This window comes from Marmota marmota, unplaced genomic scaffold, assembly GCF_001458135.2.
Source record: "Marmota marmota marmota unplaced genomic scaffold, marMar, whole genome shotgun sequence".
Classification (NCBI taxonomy): domain Eukaryota; kingdom Metazoa; phylum Chordata; class Mammalia; order Rodentia; family Sciuridae; genus Marmota; species Marmota marmota.
The window spans coordinates 4,395,395-4,415,196 of NW_026000222.1; the positions used below are offsets into that span (position 1 = coordinate 4,395,395).

The window sequence follows — 19,802 nt, forward strand, 5'->3', positions numbered from 1 at the left end:
GGGGCTGGGTGGTGATTCTTAAGGGTTGAGTGGCACTGGATATGTCGGAGTGACTAGATTTGGCTACAAAGACAGAGAAGCCTCTGTAAGAGTGAGTTAAACAAGAGCTAAATGTCTCATTATCTTGTGTAAAGTAATTCCAGAGCAGGCGGTTCAGGCTGGCCCAGCAATCCACAGGCAACTGAGCCCTGTCTCTTCCACCTTTCAGCCTATGCTCCCCGTGGTTTCTACTATTTTGCTACTTCGCACAGCGAGGAGGCTGCTTGAGTTCCAGCCATCATTTCCCCATTCCAGGCAGCACTCCCCCCGCCCAAAAAAAAAAAAGTGTGGTAGGCAGAGAACACCAGGGCACTCCCCTGGCTTAGTCTGCTCCCTCCAGGGCCCCCCAGAGGTCTAACACTGCCCCGCTGACAGCTCATTGGCTGGTACGGCCACCCAAGCTGTAAGGGACCCTGAGCAACATGACACTTTGCTGCTGCAACACTTGGGGGCTGTTACTAAAGGACAGTGGAGCAGACATGGAGGGGGCGGGGGCTGCCCTGGGCCCCTGGTGAACTCACGTCTTCCACTTTCTTATCTGAGGCACAACCCAGTATCTGCCCCCTGGGAGAGCACAGGAAGCCCCTAGCAAAGGACCTGGGGTCGGCCCCCACTCAGAGTGCCCAGGCTTAATAGGAGCCCCGTGTAGTCACCCACGCCCAAGCAGAGGGACCGTGGCTGCCACCAAGCGCAGCAACAACGGGCTTCATCCCTCGCCCCTCAGTCTCTCCACTGGGGCAGGGCCCCTCCCCCTTGGCACCCCTGACATTTTGAGCCAAAGAATTCCCTGTGGGGTTGCCCTGGGCTTCCTCAGAGGTCAGCAGCGCTCCTGTCTCCACCGCCAGATGCCAGTTGCACCCTGCCTGTCCCCATGGCAGCCTCAGAGAGTGTCTCCTGGGGTAAGACCACCCAAAGGTGGACCCTGGCTCCGGGTCTGGGAATCCTGGAGCCTGTCTCTGCCGGCAGGGCCAGGGTCAGGGGCAGCCTCTCGGGTCACCTCCAGCGAGACCTGGCAGCACGCTTTCCCCGCCTGCGGAAATCCACGCAGATGGTCTTGAACCAAGTGTCCCTTGCGCACACCGAGTTTGGGTGACTTAACCGCATACGTGTAAACACATGTCACTACTCAAGTCGGCCCTGCCTGCCCCGCCTGTGACTTAGTGTGAGCCCAGGAGCACAGGGAGGGACGCAGAGGAGGGACACAGAGGAGGGACGCAGAGGAGGGAGGCACAAGAGGCGGCCAAGCAGCCCCCGTGGCCTGGGGACAGCAAGGCCACCCTCATCCTGGAAGAAGAGACCTTTCCTGGGACACAGAGCCTGTCTGCAGACCATGAGCCTGCCCACCCCCCCCAGAGGGCCTGTCACCAACCAGGGACATGGCAGACAGACAGCCCGCATGAAAGGAGAGTGGAAAACAGGAACGAGGGGAAAGAGGGAAAACCCTTGGGAAGTCTGGAGAGTCTCCTGAATAAGGAGGAGCTTTGGTTCTGTGAGATCCGGATCAACCGCAGGCATCCTTAGAGCAAGGGCGCAGCGCGTCTATTAACATCTTCCTTTGACACCGGGAGCTGGGTTCTGGGCCCATATTTTATAAAACACACACTTGGAAGATGTCACATGTCCCCTTCCCACAGACCCAGCCTTCAGAACCTCGGTTGTGAAGAGGGCGGGCTTCCGCACGGGTCACTCAGGGCTGCTCAAAGGAACACTCACCAGGTGAAGGGACTTGAGTGTCCTGGGGACGGAAGAATGCCTGGTGGCTCTGGGTTCTGACCTCGGGAGGGCGGGGTCAGATCTGACCCTGGGCTCCCCAAGAACCCCCTTCCCCAGTTCTCCGGGACACCACTCTTTTCTACCTGATGCTCGCAGACCGTCCTGGATGAAGGCCCTGTAGCCTCAGGGACCTCTGGATTCTCCTGAGTGTTTCCAAAGGGACCTCTAGGGGACAGTTGGGTGGCATCTGAGAAGGCCACCACCACTAAGGGTGGGCTTGCAGTGACCTGGCATGGCCGGCCCTTAAAATACAACCCCAGGAGGTGGGTGCAGCTCTGTCTCCTTCCCCCCTCCCCCCCTCCCCTACACACACACACACACACACACACACACACACACACGTCATGTGTCATGGTTTAGATGTGAGGTGTGAGACCATGCAGGATCTTCAGAGGTGGAGTGACCAGATGGTGCAGGGTGGCCTGCCAGGAGAATGATCCACCGCTGTGGACGGTGGGTGGGGCTGCAGGCGGGCAGGGTAGCTGAAGACCTGGGTCACTGGCGTATGTATTTTGTCCCCAGCAGGTAACTCTGCCTCCTGGTGGCCACCTGAGCTGCTTTCCTCCTTTCCTTCTCACTGTGCCCAGAGCCGTGGAGCTGGCTGTGGACAGAGACCTCTGAAACCTTGAGCCAAACTAAACTTTCCCTCCTCCATGTTGTCCTTGCCGGGGCCTAGTGGTCACAGCAGTGAAAAAGGTGACAAAGCAACACCTGTACACACACACACACACACCTGCACACACACACACTGTAGGTAAGCAGATGCCCTCCAGGCTGTTACCCTAACACCACCATGGGGTTGCAGGAAGGGCAGTGGAGGCTGTAGACGGGAGGAAATGGAAGCGCACGGGAGGAGGAGTCACCTGGGACTGAGTTTAAACCTGAGCATCACCCACCAGCTGTGTGACCTTGGGGAAGTAACCTAACCTCCCTGAGCATCTGTTCAACAGTTGCAGAATCTCCTGAAGACCATCAGTTCTACTCCCTGGCAGGTACCTCACCACTCCTATCGGGGCTCCTGAGAGCTGGTTGACTTCCTCCTGTGCCCCAGTGACCACCAAGTAAAGGACACGCTCATCAGCTGGCCTCCTGCTGGCCTGTGAGCTGTGTGTAGCCGGCCCCTCCCCAAGCGCAGCCTGTCTGGTGCATAGCGGGCCCTCTGGAGATATTTGTTGAAGAAATGAACAAACTGCCAATGAAAACAAACATTTATAAAAGGAATAAAAAGGGGAGTTTACAGAGATTCAGAATTTCTGATGCTCGCGACTATTTGTTCACGGAATGTATTTATCATGGGCCTGGGACTGCGGAAGACTGAAATCGAGGGGTGACAGCAAACCACGGGGTCCCTGCCCGAGAGCTGGTGGCTGAGGACACTGCTTTCCTCTCCCCTCAGTCCACGCGGGAGTGAGAAGCCTATTAGGGCACTGACCGCACGAGCTTATCTGAAGAAGGCCCCGGACAGCGACCTAGACAGCGAACCAGCCAACGTCCAGCAGCCCCACTCAGGGTGGGCTTGCCACCAAAACCATGTGTCTTCTCGCCATTCGTGATGCCAGCCTGGTCCAGGTCATGGTCATCTTTGGCTTTGAAGGCTGAAATGCCCCTGTCACCCTCCTTTCCTTCTCCACTGAGTGGCACACGTTTTCTTGTACCAGTGGGATCAGATGTGACCACTCTCCTGCTTAAACCTCCCCCAGGCCTCCTGCTAGGGGACAACATGACCCCAACCTACAGGCCTGGAAACCAGTCTGTGGACTTTTGTGCAAAGCATCAGAGAGTGCATAGTTTGGGCTCCGTGGAAGGTACAGTCTCGGTCCCAGGCACCCAGTCCTGGCAGCATCACAGGGAAACAGACACAGTCAGTGTGTGGAGGGTGGGCAGGGCCGGTCCAATACCACCTGATTTTAGAAACAGGCAGGGGCCAGACCTGGTCCAGGGCCTCATCTGTTGACTCTTGCGCAGACACCCTGCCCTGCCTGCCCCCGGGAACTCTCCTGGGCTTGCTCCTACGTTTCCCAGCCACGGGGCCTCATGCCTGCCCCCTCCTCTGCCACTCCTGCCCCCAGACCTTGGCACATTCCGGTACCCTACCTGCAGCTCCTTCCTCCAGGCCCTGCCTCCTGGGCTCCCTCGTCACTGGGCTCAGCGGGGCCCCTCCCTGACCTCGCCTTCATTCTGTCACCTCACCTGGCTCTATCTTACCCAAAGGATCTAAATTACCTTTGTTCATTTAGCAGATTCTCCCCTCCTTGCCACACACCATAGCTGTGCTGGGAACAGAGTCCTGGAGGGCCTTGTCACCCCCATCCCAGCACCTAGAATGTGACCTAGCTGGTAGCAGCCGCCCAGTGACCACGTGAAGGAATTCCTCAAACGAAATGGTGATAAGGAGCTTATTGAGATAGAGCTTTCCCTGAACCTGCAGCGCTCGATGCCTCGTGGACCTGCTGTTCACCCTCAGCCGCAGCAGGAGCTCCCCGTGTTGCAGAGAGGGGACCCTCGGGCATGGGGCCGCTTCCCGGGACAGCCCGGGTGCTCTCCTGCCACAGCTCGGGGCGCTCTACTCTGTATGCTCACTGCCACCCGATTTCCATTTGGACTAGACATTCCCGTCAGAGTTATTCTTTGAAAAGGTTGTGGAAAGATCAGTCGCTTTCTGAAGCTACAGAAGCTGCTTTACCCCATCTCCACTTTGAACTGTTGTTTTAATGGAGTTAATTAAATTTACATCTTATTTTCAAATGTTTGAGGCCACAAATCCTCTCCCAAGTGAAGAGTGGAGGAAGGAGGGCTTCCTGCCCACATCTGAGCACCTCCTAAGACTAATGCACGGAGCTGCCCCATGTCTTCTTTGATAGGGAAGCAAATGATGGGATCCCGCGGGCCGTGTCCCCCAGAGCCCCTGAAATTCAAGTCTACCTAGTGACACTGGCAGTGGGGAGACAGGCACACAGCCTGGCCTGGGAATGAAACCTCAGGGTGGAGAGGAGGGCCATTCAGGAAGCAAAGTGGTGTCCCCAACCCATCCCCAGCCCCAGGGATGTACAGTCAACTTAGGGTCAAAGGGGACTATGGGAAAGAGAAGAGAATCACAAGCATCACTCAAATCCAAATCAAACTGCAAAGGCACATCCTCCGTCCTCAGTCCCACTTACATGAATTCATACTAAGTAAATTGTCACCAGTCAGAGAAGGGATTCTGCTCCCTGCAGAATTGATTGAAAGCGAGAGCATCTTTGGTCCTCAGGGGACTGGATGACTGGCAGATGGTGGAGCTGGACACTAGCTGTTAGCAATGGCGATGCAGCTCAATGTTCGTTGATTAACAAAAGCTTCCCTGGGACCCGTGGTGGAGAGTGATTTGCAGAAAGGCAGGTGCAGTAAAGCTGCGGACCTGCCTCTTCCTGGGCAGAGATGCCGGGGCATCTGCAGGGTCTCCCAAGGGCCACCATCTCTGGTGAAATGTGGTATGATTGCACTTTTTTTTTTTTCACTTTGAAAAGCTAAAAAAAAGTTGCATTTAAAAAAAGTTTTAATTCTTAGAACTCAAACAACATGGCTGCACACCCAACGTTCCAGAAGCCCTGGGATCTTCTGGGACAGCCAGAAGGAAAGACGTTTTAAGTTTCTGAAAATATCAGTGAAGACAGGCTTGACCGTAGGTGGCCTGAGAGCTGCGTCCCATGGGAAGAGGCAACCGTGAAAGGACCTTAGTGCCAGGCCAACCCAGCAAACCGAGGACGCTGCTGCCCTGAGACAGGCGCCAAATGTCAGCTGTCAGATGTCACAGTCATCCTTACTTAGTGCAAGCCACCCTGGGAAATAGCAGCTGCCAGGCAGTTTGAGCCCCCAGGCAGCCTCCCTGAGGGGCCACTTGATGGGCCATTTCCCTCCCGCCTGCCTGGTGGGACTTGTTTAAGGATTAAGGTGATTTGTGTTCCGAGGAGGAGAGACCCAGGTAATCCTGGGAACAATAAAGGGTAAATGCCCGTCCTGCCCTCACATCACCTCTCCAGAGAGGGCCCTTCCCTGTAAGCCCAGGTTCTGTCCCTCCTGGGATAAGCAGCCAGCCTGGCTGTGACCTAGCTGTCGCGCCCATCTCCCTATATGGCATGAATACAGGAGGGGCTGAGTGTCCTCGGCCCAGAGAGTGGCACAGAGGGGTGCTCAGAGTGTCCCCGAGGGCAGGCAGGATAAACACCACTGTGGCCTTTCTCAGTCACGGGGTTGGAGACCAAGATCGTCCTCGCATTGCCTGTCTCCCCGACAGCCCTCAGACCTGCTCCCCCTGCCTGGGGCAGGGATCTCCCAGTTGCCCCGGTGGCCTTCCAAAGAGGCTGGGGCAGGGCAGAAGGCAGAGCCCAGGCCAAGCCCATGGCCCCATGCAGTATCTTGCTGCAAGGGCCCCTGGGAGCCCCAGCTCCCAGTTTGCCCTGTGCATGGCCGAGGTTGAAGTGCTGCTGGGAACCGTTCCTACCCGGTGTCTCCTCCTCAGGCTGGGGGACGGGCATCCCAGCGCTGATCCTTGGCTGGAATAACTCTGCAGTGTGTGCTTGATGCCACATCCCCAGAGCTCCCCCAAGGCTCAAGCTGGAAAGTCTACTCTGCTAGCCACCTTAATGTCGCACCTTCAACCGGCTGGCCTGTTGTCCCCTGGTGCCCCTGCACCTCCCTGGTGAGCCGCACGCCCTCACGGGGTCTCTTCTGGAGGAAGCCCTACCTGCCTTTTGCTCCTCATGGGTAGCCCCTCACAGAGGTGCCCAGAAGGCCACCCGTGGCAGGAACACCTGTAAGTCGGTGCTGATAGGCTCCAGGGGCCTTGGCACTGTGCCTCCAGAGTTCCCAAGGCCCTGTCCTCCTCCTGCCACTGCTCGTCATGTCCTGCAATGCCTTGGACATTCAGAAAACACCAGTCTCCCACAGAGTTCTGGCTGTGGAGCCCCCAGAGTCTGGCTCAGGCCCCATAAATCAATGCCTTGTGACGCTATGAAAGGAGCAGCTCGTGATCCGCTAAGTTCAAAGACCATTATTTTCTGTTGATCTGCCTTCATGCAGGAGTGATTCCCCCAAATAACACCCTGGAGTTTCGCACGGAGCTGCTGGGAATGGTCTCCTGTCTGCACGTACAGATAAATACGGGTGACCTTCCTCCGTGATGGATCGGCGCTGATGGCATTCAGGTACATGGGGACATGGAAATGATGCCTGTTTGTGGGAGATGAATTCGCCTTCACACTAACTGTGTGTCCCTTAGCTTTACCTGTGCTGAAGGGTACACTGTCAGAATAAAAAGAAGAATCGCAGGATTAACAATACACCAGCGTTTCCTGCACATTTATTATGCTCTAAGCTCTGGGTGAGGCACTGTCTCGCTTGTTCCTCCCTCAGTCTCCAAGGCGGACACTAGTGCGTCCACCCCCTCGTACAGACAGGGCAGCTGAGGCTTCCAGAGGTCCAGAAACTGGCCCGAGGTCTCGTCTCGCTTAGAAGCTGAGCAGAGTGGCCAACCCAGTGCTGGGCCTGGTGGAGAACAAAGACATGGAGCCCCACGTGCCACAAACGTTAAAGGTTTCAAGATGGTGACAACAGGGCATCAGGAAAGCAGGGTCCTCCTGAGCATGAGGCTTTGTGAGGCTGTGTGGCCACACCCCGTGCAGGTAGTCATGGGTCTGTGGGCTCAGGAGAGTTCGTGGGCCATGACGAGGGCCTCGGGTCTATCCTATGTGCTTTGGAGAGGGGCAGCAGCTGGCCTTCTACTGCGTGGTGAGCCTGGCGATCTGGCAGAAGTGCTGGTCATTTCCTGTCAGGATGCGAACCAGCTGATCCAGCAGAGCTGCATGGTACCCTCCCCTACAAGCCAGGCCTGCAAAGAGCCCATGATGCCAGCCAGGGAGCTGAGAAGGACCCAGGGGCCAGGCGGCCCTTGGGTGTCTCAGGTTCAAACAGGAACAGACGTGGTCCATTATGCTCAGACCTGGAGCAGGCTCTGAGCAGGACAGCCGCGCACACGTGGCCAGCACTTCACCACAGAATGGAGGCAGATTGGCAGCTGCCTGTCAGCCAAATGAGCACCATCTCCCCCATTCTCTCTCCCTCATCCTGGCTCTTGGAGAGGCGGCGGCCAGCTCCAACACAGAGCGTGGTTTAAAGAGCTCGTGCCCCGAGCCAGAGACCTGCACACCGATTCCCTCTCCTCCATCAGCTGCCCAGTGTGGGCGCGTTTCCAAACCTCTGTGAGGTTCAGTGTTCTTATCTGTAAGATGGAGATGGGGGTCTCCATCTCTCAGGCCCGGCTGGTGGGGGAAGTGGCACAGTGGATCAAAAGCCCCTGGCACCCAGCAAGGGTCTAATTCTGAGCAGTGACAGTCCCGGGGCCATTTTCATCATGAAGTGTGTGGGACAGGTGCAAGAGCATGTGACCAGGGAAGACCAGACAGAATATCGAGATCCTCCCCGAGCTCTTACTTGTGGTTTGGAGAAGTCTCGGGGCTCTCCACGTTCAGCATCCTTTCTGTAACGTGTCTGCTCAACACTCCCGACACGCAGGATTCTAAAAGCCACAGATGAGCAGGGTGCTGTGGAATTGGGAGAGGCGGCCCTTCTGATGGCCCGCCATGGTTGGCATAGGTTGAAACTGGTCTGGGCTGGGGAGGGGCAGGAAAGGGCCTGCTCCCGGCTTTCCCAGGTTTGCTCTGTGTCATGGAGTCCACGGCCATATCTCCTGAAGCTCTCCTACAGGGTGCAAAGTAATCTGAGTGGTTTTCCTCCAAAAGCTTTCTATAAAATTTCCACATTCATGACCTGAATGTGACCCACTCCATTCCGATTCCTCCTCTAGAGATAAACCCAGGGATCCTGAAGAGAGAAAACCAGGCCAAGCTACGCATCGTCAGTGGCAGCTACTTTACACAGATGCCCAAGCCCGGCGCGTGGCTTTATGGGATAACACCAATCACAAATCAAAGCTCCAGCGTTTCCATGTTCCTGAAGATGTCACTACCCCTAATGGATAGCTCTGTGCTTTAAGAAATCCAGTGTGCTTTAAAGATTCTATTTTTCTTCAAAAATATGACATGTATATGAAACAATCTGATGCTCTTTCCTAAACCTTAAGAAGGACCAGGTGGGAGGAAGTTGGCCGTCATCTAATCACCCACGCAGAACGCACAAAGCCGTGCGTGCTCACAGCGCCCAGGATGTAGCCTCTGCCACTCTCGGTGAGAACACCTTTCCTGCACAGGCGCATTCCAGAGCCCCAGCTACAAGGCCCAGGGGACCTCAGACAGAAACCCGGAATCCTCCGGCTCCACTCCCACCCTGGCCTCTTTAATAGCTGTCCGCATTGCTTCTCCCAGCTTGTTCTGCACACCAGCTTGTTAAGTAGATTTCTGTAAACATCAAACCCAAATTCCACGGGCTCTGTCACTGAAGCCCTCTCTCCGTCAAGAGCAGCACGCAGCCTGTCTGCCCTGACGGCATCTGATCCGCCCTCCCGGCAGCTTTGCCTCTGGGGGGCTGTTGTTGCTCCTCTGCTCTATCCCCCCCCCAAACACCCTCTGCACACAAGAGCACACTGGGAAGGGAGAGGGTCGCTCCTGCCCTTGGGGGTTCTCATGAGGTGCCAGAGACCCAGCTCCCAGAAGCTGAAGGGAGGTTTCAGGCACCTTGCATACAATTATTCACCTGGCAGTCTGGGAAGGTTGCCATGGCAACGCTTCCTGAGCCTCCACATCTACATGTCACTGATACATCCCATCAGTTCAGCAGCGAGGGAAAAAACCGGCCAAGCAGTCCTCGGGCCCCCACTGCCCTGACTCTGTCACCTATGGTTTGGGCATAATCTTAGACCCGGAGACAGTGGTCCTTTTACTAAAAGTGCCTTTCACTCAAGCGTATCTTAAAGCTTAAAATCAAAGTCCGGCCTAATAGGGATTTTCCTCCTTTGTTCTTCCTTCTTCTAGCACCGGACGCGGGAGTGGCTTCTGCTGTTGGTCACATGGTGCTTTAATCAGTATGTTCTGGGCCAAGAAAGGGAGCTCTAACTTCTAAAGCCTCCCCAGGAAGGTGGACCTGGGGACGCGATCGCAGGGAGCTCCCTGGTACCCAAGTGACTCAATAACACCAGGCACGCGCTTGCCTCTGGGCCTCTGAGCAAAGCTTCCTCTGTGCACATCTCTAAGGAGAGGGAAAGGAGTCCTACCTGCTTCACCATATTGTTCTCATTAAAAGGCGACAAATGAAAAGAAATAACAGTTCTCTGGCCTCACCGTATCACAGCGCTGAGCCCTACCCTGCCCTGACACAGGTGGCCGGATATCACACGGTGCTCAACACCAGCTGAGCATCAGAGACTTGGAGGTGGTCATCCCAGAGGACCCCTGCAGGGACAAGGGATGACACTTTATAGCTCAGAGCCTCATCATTTTGTGCGGCCTTCCACCCAGGGAAGTGCTGTGTCAATGCTGGTGCATGCCCCTGAGTTAGGACAGCAGGACAACAGTGTCTGGAGTCCCTGAAGACCACAGAGGGCCACTGTCCAAGCTATCACGCTGACGCAAGGCAGCCCGACGTACCTGTGGGCGACCCCTCCATGACGTGGCCGATGTAGGGGCCTTCCCGGAAGGTTGGCCTGTTGTCATTCTGATCGATCACGATGATTTCCAGAGGCACGGGCCCTTCCAGGGTTTTGCCATTGACATCAGTAGTCTCCACGAACAGCTGTTGGGCAAAGAGAAAGGGGGAGAAATAAGGCCTTAACTCGTTATGAAGACTGAAATCTGGTTCCCCAGAGAAAGTAGGTTATGTCTGCAAGATTATGAGCCCGTGGCCATATTCAAACTTTGGTCTCAATGGACAGGCACTGGGAGTGGAATAGAGACCAAACATCTCAGCACAGAAGGCAGAGATCAGCTCATGTTAGATTCCCCTGGGAAATTACAATTAATTCACCAAATATGCGAAGAGTGTTAAAAAAAACCAACTCACAATCAGCCCTAGCTGAGAAAATGTGCTTACATTGTTTTTGTTTTTCCAACATCATTATTCTTAAAAGGAATGTTATGCTAATAAAAGTATTTGACTAAGCATTTATGAACGGAGCCCATTAAGGGATGAGCTTGAGTGTTTACGCTGACGTTCAGGAGAAATGCACGCCAGGCAGTGTTTTAGAAGACGTGGCTCATGCAGGAAAGCCAGGATCTGCAGGGCCCTGAGTGGGACCTCGAGATTCCTGCCCAGCGGGCTTTCACCAGGTCCTGGGATTCTCCAGGCCCATGAGGCACTTCCATAGAGAGCTGCCTTCGGATCCCAAGGAAGGCAGCGCCCAGACCCAGCTGTGCTGAGTTAGAAGCAAGGAATTACGCCATGGCATCCCCTGAGGACCTCAGGGACTTCGTGTTCCCATCTTCTGTGCTCAGTTCTGCCTTTGCTGCACTTGGCAAGAACAGCCACCCTTCTTGGATGAGTGCTGTTCCCGGCAAAGGTGGCAGGCAGCAGTGTTTCAGTGACAAAAAAAAAAAAAAAAAGGCATTTGCAGTCAGAACTCTGGGGAAAGGGTCTTCATTTTGGATCCCAGCACAAGAGGGCGCCCTCTGTGACCTGGAGCAAGACCCTCAGCTGTCAGTTTCCTCATCCATCAAATGGGCCAACAGAAAGATCATTAGAGTCATAACAAGCAGCTGTGGGCAGGTGGCCCTAATCACTCACTCAGTCCTCACAGCGACCCCACGGCCACTTTTGGGTAGGTTTCAGAAGTCAGCAAATGTTAATCCGGGGATTCCAGTTTGACCTTGCGAGGCTACCTCCAGGTCCAGGGTCAACCACCATAACGATATGTCTAAGCACCTCTTGTAAGGCCTGGGACAGAAGACTTCTCAAGAACACTAGCTGGGGCTATAGTTGCCACTGCTATGATCAATGCTATTGTCAAATTATCCCAAATTCAGAAATGAAAGATAAGAACCGTGGAGACAAATCAGTACAGCCATCCCCCACCTGGTGGTATTGTAGCCCTTCAGAAAGTAGCGCGACAAAATGCAACAAAACCACGAAGGACTGGGGCACTTTGTTCCATGTTGCTATGACTCCTGGTCCTATCTGAGTGGCACTGTTTGGAGGGAAATATTTGCTGCAGTGTTATTTCTAATAAAAGCCTACTAGTCACCAGGTAAAAGTCCAGTGGAAGGGGACGAGCTGAATTCATGTCGGTGTGGCAATGTGTTAGACTGTGGCCATCAGGAAAAAATAATTAAGCTGCATTGATCCTTTAGAGCACTGAGTAATGCACAGAACGACAAGTACCTGGCGCCAACGGGGTGCACAAGGACGACAGGGTTGGCGAGTCCAAGCGGCCGTGTGCGGGAAACCAGGTGAGTGGGGAGGGAATTGTTTTCTTCGTTGTTTCTTTAGCATGACTTCATCTTTACTCTCATCAGCAAATTCACACACACTCACATACATGCACACCCGAGCACACACACCATCTTGATTTCTGGAGCTGATAAAATAATGTAAAGTTACCTTATAAAAAAATAAATAAATCGGCAGAGCCTTCTAACATCTGAACCCAAAGGAGATCTTACAGAGAAGGAATTTTACATTTTTATGTTTTTTTGAGAGCTATTATGAGAATAATGAAAACAAAAAATCAATCACAACAAAGCTTTGGGGGTAATTTCATGCTATAACAAAGTTATGGCTTTTTGTTCTCTCAAAATAGCCAAGGATTCGACTTTAATTTGACCAAAAATCCTTTGTCTAAAGATAACAAATATCTTGTATCTGAGCCCTGAGCTTCCACATTCTTTAAGATTTGGCCAGTGTCATAAACCACAGGAGAGACAGAGAATCAGGATCCATATTGCCAAGTGAACGGGTATATTGAAACTGGGAGGGGCCGATCCCAGACCCTTGCCAACATAATGGGAAGACAAATAGACAATAAGGAGATAGGGCTGAGTAGGAAGAGCACAGAATGTCAGGCTGAGTTTCAGAAAACCCTTTATGTAAGTAGACAACCTGCCAGTATTTTATGTCACAAAATGAGCCAGAGTTTGACTGTCAGGGTTGGTTTTTTTTTTTTTTTTTTTTTTACAAAAATAAACAGAAACCAAGAATTTGGGATCATGTCAAAAAACAGCCAACTACTCCTAACTGGCATTTCCATATATATATATATAGTAGTTGGACCCAGTATCTTTATTTTATTTATTTTTATGTGGTGCTGAGGATAGAACCGTGCACCTCACATGTGCTAGGCGAGCGCTCTACCGCTGAGCCACAACCCCAGCCCCACATTTCCTCATTTCAAAAATAACAAGAAATCTTTGAGGACTTGCAGTGCTGTGCTGAGGCTGGGGCATGATGTCTTCTGAATCAGCACTTGGCATGGTCCTGTGGCAGGGCTTTCCTGCTGCACTCTGGAGAAGGTGGTGCACATGGAAAGTGGCAGCACCTGGGCCTGGTGCCAGGGAATGCTGGCACATTCCATATCCTGAGCATGGAGATCCGGGAGGCGTGGGAGGCACACTGGGCTGTGCTCAGGGGCCTGGCACCCCATCTTCCTGGTGTTGGGGACCGGGTTTTACAGGGCACAGTCCCCAGGAGCCCTCCTGTCCGTCATCAGTGCAGCCTTCCCAGCGGCCTCAGGAGTCCGGTGCTAGGCAGGGAATGAGCCAGGGAAGCGCCTGATGCCGCTGGGTTCCCACCCAGCTCTTGCTTCCAATGCTCAAGAGGCCAGGCTTGACCTTTACTGGAACTAGCAGGACTGTTTTTCCTTGTAAAATAATTTAGTCAAAATATTCTTCAAAGTCACTATTGGTGGTGAGGCATTCTGAGAAACTAGAGAGCAAGACCCAGGCACTTGTGCATTGACCATTTGGCTCTAAATGTGGCCCAGAGGGTGGCTTCTCCAGGGACCACAGTGGACATGCAGAACTCATCCTGTCTTCAGCCCAGGCCTGCTCTCAACCTGGCCTCGCCGTCAGCCAGCAGGCCCTTCCTGCCCTGGCCACCCAGTAGTTGTGGTAGGACACCTGTGCTGCACCAGTCACCTCCCAAAGACACCCTCCCCCCACCTCCACCACTCTGGGATGGGCTCTGCCAGGTCTCACCAAGGCCGGCACAAAAGGCACCCAGTAGGTCTTCCTGTAGGACCACTCTGGTTTGAGCACTCTGTTCTTTACAGGGCGTACACGGTTGCCTTTTAAATTTGTATTTAGAAATGTGACCCCTAACACACACCTTCAATGGCTTCTTGTCCCTCTTAGGATAAACAGCAAATGCCTTTTTTGATAAATCCTTCTGTAATCTGGTTCCAGCCATGTGCCCAAGCCATTCCATATCACAAGAGGCCCCTACCGAGCCTTACTGTCGGGCTACACTTGCCCCTGCAGATCCCCAGCTCCCGACGTCCCTCCCAGCACAGCTACTGTCACACAAGGCCCTCCTGCTGCACACGGGCTTCCCACTGGAGCCCTGCTCATCCTTCAGACCCAGCCCCAACATGACAGAGCTCGCCCTCCCCTGCAGCGGCTAGGGAGCCCCTGGTGTGTACTCCTGCAGCCCCAGAACCCTACAGCCCTTTCCATGATATGGGGCCCATACTCACTGGGGTGATGATTATGTCTGGCCCCAGGAAGGCATGGTTTGGTGGACGTCCCTGCACATCAGTGACCCCCTAGTCCCTGGCGTGGCACACCACAGGCACTTCATGTGATGCTGCTGGCACAAAGCTCTCTTCTGAAGAAGCGATACCTCTTTAAGGGAATGCAGTAAGAAGTTCTGGCCTCAGCTGTGGGCATCTATCCCTGCTCTCCATCTTGGCATAGGGGGCTGAGTTGGCCCCATGCCAGGGGCCCTGGGCCAGTCAACTCAGTGGTCTTAATTGACCAACAAACCTCCCGAGGTGAACACCATCAAAGTGCATCAAACTGATGACTTTTTAAAAGAAGGGAATTAACTTTTATTTGGCATTTAATCTATGAGCATTCAATACTGTGGGCTCCATGCGACCTGGAGAAATTCTTGATGCAAAAAAAAAAAAGTCAGCAAGAGGTCCAGGGTCCCAGGGCCCATCAGGCAGGAGCCAGGCTTATCCCTGACTCCAAAATCCACGTTTCCCTCGCTGCAGCCACATGGGCTGGGTGGCTTCTCGTGGGCCCCCCTGATGATTTTAGTTGTGCTTTCTTTACTAATTATGTTGTGAATAGCTGTGCTTCTTATAGATGGCCATTTTTTTTAAACTTGCCTCATCCAGTGCAAAATTATGCATGAATTTAGGAGTCTGGAGAGCTTGGGTGTTTTTATTCGTGCGCATGGAAACACACAAGAACACCCCGGGAGCCTCGCATGTTGGGCAGCAGCCTGCCGCAAACCGGGCTGAGAAACATCACGGGAGTGGCCCGGCTCCGTGTGCCCTCCTGAGAGGTCAGACTTTGTGGAAAGAAAATCAAAGCTGTCCTTAAAAACATAACTCTCAGATGACCACCATGAATAGATGGAATAGCAGGGAGACATGGGGTGCAGATCAGCCTTCATCTCTTCAGAGCAAAGCATTCATCCTAGAATAGGAATGCTGATAGTGCACGAGGTTGTGCCCCACTTCTGGGGGGGCGGGGTAGCATCCTGGCCTGTTGAGTCTTGTGTGTGGGGTTAGAGGAGGGGCAGCTCCACTCCTGAACTGGGAAGGGCCTGCTGAACAGCCACCCCAGTGCTGGGTGCCCTCATCCTCCTGTCCACGCTGAGGGGGCATGCGTGGGGATGTCTCCACCAGAGACGTGAACCATCAATTCATGACATGCAAGCGGATGACTCTTCAAGCCAATTAATGCATCATAACAACAGATTGGCTGCGTGCACACTGCATCAACAAGGACGCCTTTCAAAAACAGGAACATAATGAACCAGATTACGAAGCTCGCACACGCGCCCTGTCCTTCCGCTCCACCGTGGAGGGTAAACATCTCGCCCTTCATCTGGCTCGTCCTCTCATCTCCCACCACAACAGGCACAAGTTAATCTAACAGAATTGGATGCTGTGATCGTACCCAAAGGGGTGACACGATGAACAACAAAATGTGCTACAAGGATTTCTTTCGAGTGAAGGCCAAAAGGGAGGATCTTGCTCTTCAAAATTAGTTTTCATGACATGGGATGACCCAAGTCGCAGAGGAGAAGCCTGGATCAATGGAGTTGGAGCAAAGCACAGAAATAGCAGATGGACTCGTGAACCATTTTGAAGAAAAACAATTTAGGAAGCACGTCAATGACCTTTCTCGACTCTGATAGTTTTTCTTTGGGCAAAATATTTAAATGGAGTAACAAAACACACACACTCTAAACTGCTGTTTTGAGATGACATAGTTGAACATCCGGGCGTCAGAGGAGTGCATGTGGCCACATCATTCACACTCCTCTGCCGCAGTCCTCAGATCCCGGAGAATGTAGAGCACGTATCAGACACACTCTAACCTGGGGAGAACCGGCTTCTCCTTTGGAGATGAAGATGTCTGCCACTCAAGTCAGTGTTTTCCATCCACGTTGCCCCCTGAGGCACTAAAAGACTTTCCAGCACAGATGCTGCCATTTATGCCATCTCTGGAACACCTCTTTAGGAACTTCCACTGGAGCCAATCTACCAGTTATAAACAAAAGTGGCACTCATTCCTTTCCTTTCAAATATCTTGTAAAAGAGCACATTTGTAACACTAGAACTGTGATCCTTGGCAAGTTCACTGTGGGCAACTGGAGATACACATCGCCTAACCATGGGGTATTCCTGATTAGGCATGACTGTGAGTGCAAAGTAACCACGTGTTTGATGACATTCTACCTTGGAAGTCATGCAAAGCTAAGACGCCAGCGTTTGCCCCCAGATGAGGAGGAGATGAGACCCGTTGACGGGGAGGTGCTGTGACATTAACCTGATAAAACCCTCCTGCAAAGTGGTTCGGAAGCAGGTCTCCAGAACCTCAGAGATGCCCACAGCTTAATTATGCAAAAACTCCCTGGAAATGAGCTCACAGGATTTTTGTAAACTATGTCTACCGTTTGTGTGATCAACACGTGATCCCTAAGGGTTGAGAGGGGTTGTAAGATTTCTAAAAATTATATTTTCCACCCATAGGTACAATAGTTGTTGTGATAAGAAAACGATAAAACTAGTCCTAACTCATTATCAAGGTGACGCTTACCTGCCCACTCTTTTGTACCCGAGTCTTACATATTTAACATCTTATCAGTTTATTCATTTCAGTTTTGGTAGAAACATATGTGTTCTATATTAGTTGAGAGCATACTCATGGTCCCATCAGATCATAGGAAACTAGAGGGCAGAGCAGCCTTTTGCAGTGTTTAATAATTAGTGCTTTGAATAATGCAATTCCTATTAAAATTAAAGTGATGTTCTTCATAGAAAAAGCTTTGAAAATCTTTACCACCAGCACCTCAGATAGATATTAATCGCCAGGATATAAAAAGAGCTCAAAAAACTTGACACCAATAAACGATCAAACAAAAAACCAATCAGTAAATGGGCAAAGGAACTGAACAGGTACTTCACAGAAGAAGAAATATGAATGGTCAAAAAGTATATGAAAAATATGGTCAACATCTCTAGAAATTAGAGAAATGCAAATCAAAACTACATTGAGATTCCATCTTACCCTTGACCTAGAAGGGCAATTACCAAGAATACAAGTAACAATAAATGTGGGCAAGGACGTGGAGAAAAAGGTTTACTTATATACATTGTTGATGGAACTGCAATATAGAGACTTCTTGGAAAACCTGGAATGGAACCACCATTTGACCAAGTTATCCCACTCTTTGGCTTATACCCAAAGGACTTAAAATCAGCATAGTACAGTGACGTATCTACTTCAACGTTTATAGCAGATTGATTCACAGTAACCAAGCTATAGAACCAACGTTGATGCCCTACAACAGATGAATGGATAAAGAAAATGTGATATATATACACAACAGAATATTACTCAGCCATAAAGAAGAATGAAATCATGGCATTTGCCAGTAAATAGAGAAAACTGGAGGATGTCCTGCTGAGTGAAATAAGCCAGTCCTCAAAAACTAAAGGCAGAATGTTCTCTCTGATATGTGGATGCTAACCCACAATAAGCAAGGGGGAAGAACAGAAGTTCATTGGACTAGACAAATGGAATGATGGGAAGGGAGAGGAATAGGCAGGACAGTAGAGTGAACCAGACATATCTTTCCAATCCTTATATATGAATCCTTATGTATTCATATCTCCTTATATATGAATACAACCAGTGTAACTCCACATCATATATAACCACAATAATGGAATCCTAATCAGAATAAATTATGCTTATTCTAAGTACATAAAATATGTCAGAATACACTCTATTGTCACGTATATCCAGGAAGAACAAATTAAAAAATTTAAAAAATACTAATAGGTATTTTTATGGAGTTTCTGTCTGTGATCTTCACTCTCACCCACCTCCTAGAATTTCACAAATATGCAACAAGACTCCCTCAAAAGCACAGCTTCACTGATCACTGGAATTGCCCTGGACTTGGAGTCAGAACCCTGACATCAGCTCAGTTCCCTTGCCTCCCAGGAGATGTGGTGGGCACGGTGATGCCTCTCGCGCTCCAAGATCTTTATCCCTAATCCCTGGAACCTGCAGATATGTTAGTCTACCTGATAAAGGGGAATTAGGGTTGCAGATCAATTGACCCTAAAAGAGAGAGAAGAACTTGGATTTTCTGGGTGGCCCTCAGGGTCCTTGAGAAGAAAGAGGACAAGGAGGTCAGAGCAGTGGGCTGTGGAGATGGAGGAAGGACCACCAGCCGAGAGAGGTGGGCAGTCCCCATAGGCTGGGAAGGTGGGAAGGGGATTCTCCCCTGGAGTGGCCAGAAACTAATGTAGCTCTGCAGACCCCTGGATTTTAGCCCTGTGTCAACCATGTCAGACACCACCCCTGCAGAACTGCCAGGTGACAAGGGTGTGTTGGTTGTGAGTCCCTACGTTTGGGGTACTTTGTTACAGAGGCCGCGTGATTTATTGTTCTCATCAGAACGCTTTTTAGAATGAAAGTAGGTAGTATTAACAGTTCAGCCAAAACGACAAGTGAAAAGCTATCCCGGTCACCGGGGAGGACGGGTGACCTCATGGTGGTAAGCCACAGGCCTTCAGGGTGCCCTCTGCGTGAGCAACAAGTGGTAGGTCCCATACCCGTCTCAGGTTTATTGTGAAGGACTGGAAAGGTGAATGAGCGGGCAGCGCAATTCCAGGCATGTGGCGCATTCTGAATGTCATGCAGAGGAGATTTTGGAGACCTTGGCATGAACCTCCTGGGCATCTCCATCACCCGGGGCGCGCCCCACATCAAGATCCCCATGGCAGCCCAATGAGCCCCAAGCAGCAGCACTTGGTCATTCCCTGGCTGGTGTGTGGCTGTGGCGTTGCCCCACCCTCCGCACAAGGACCCCCAGGAGAACCCACCATCTCCCACGGGTCTGTGTTTAGATACTGGCTCACGTGTTTGCAGCCCACTGGGCCAATGCCCTGGAGTCAGCCTACAGTCACTTTCCTATTGCAACGATCCAGGTTTCTCTTTGGGGAGAGAAATTGCGTTTCAAATTATTTTTCTCAGCTTTATTTCCTTATTCAAGTTGAACTTCATTATGGACCGACTCCTGGAGGAGGCTCACCTGGGACAGACATCCTCAGCCTTTAGAACACTCCTCCACCTTCCTCCACACAGTTGTGGTGGCCCCTCCTCCCTAGATGGACTTACTCCATGTTTACAGCTGCCTCTAAGATCAATCAAAGGGGTAAAAAACTTTCCTACTTGTTAGGATCCTAATTAAAGATCCTGATGCTACTTGAAAATCTTGCTCTGCTTAGAGTCAGTACTTCCTTTCTCAATGTAAAATTTTGCTTTATTATTATTTTTTCTTTCTTTTTAACTAAATGTAATGGAAACATTTTTTCCTCT

The 19,802-nt window shown here is 51.7% G+C and overlaps 1 protein-coding gene across 2 annotated transcripts in view; it reads right to left on the reverse strand.

The window, feature by feature from the left end:
* Positions 1-19,802, reverse strand: part of Cdh13 (cadherin 13) — a 1,261,125-nt gene that overhangs the window by 297,149 nt on the left and 944,174 nt on the right. For both annotated transcript variants that reach the window (XM_048792348.1, XM_048792349.1), the window contains one exon: positions 10,389-10,533. In XM_048792348.1, coding sequence (XP_048648305.1) covers positions 10,389-10,533 — 145 coding nt within the window. The remainder of the gene's footprint in view (positions 1-10,388; positions 10,534-19,802) is intronic.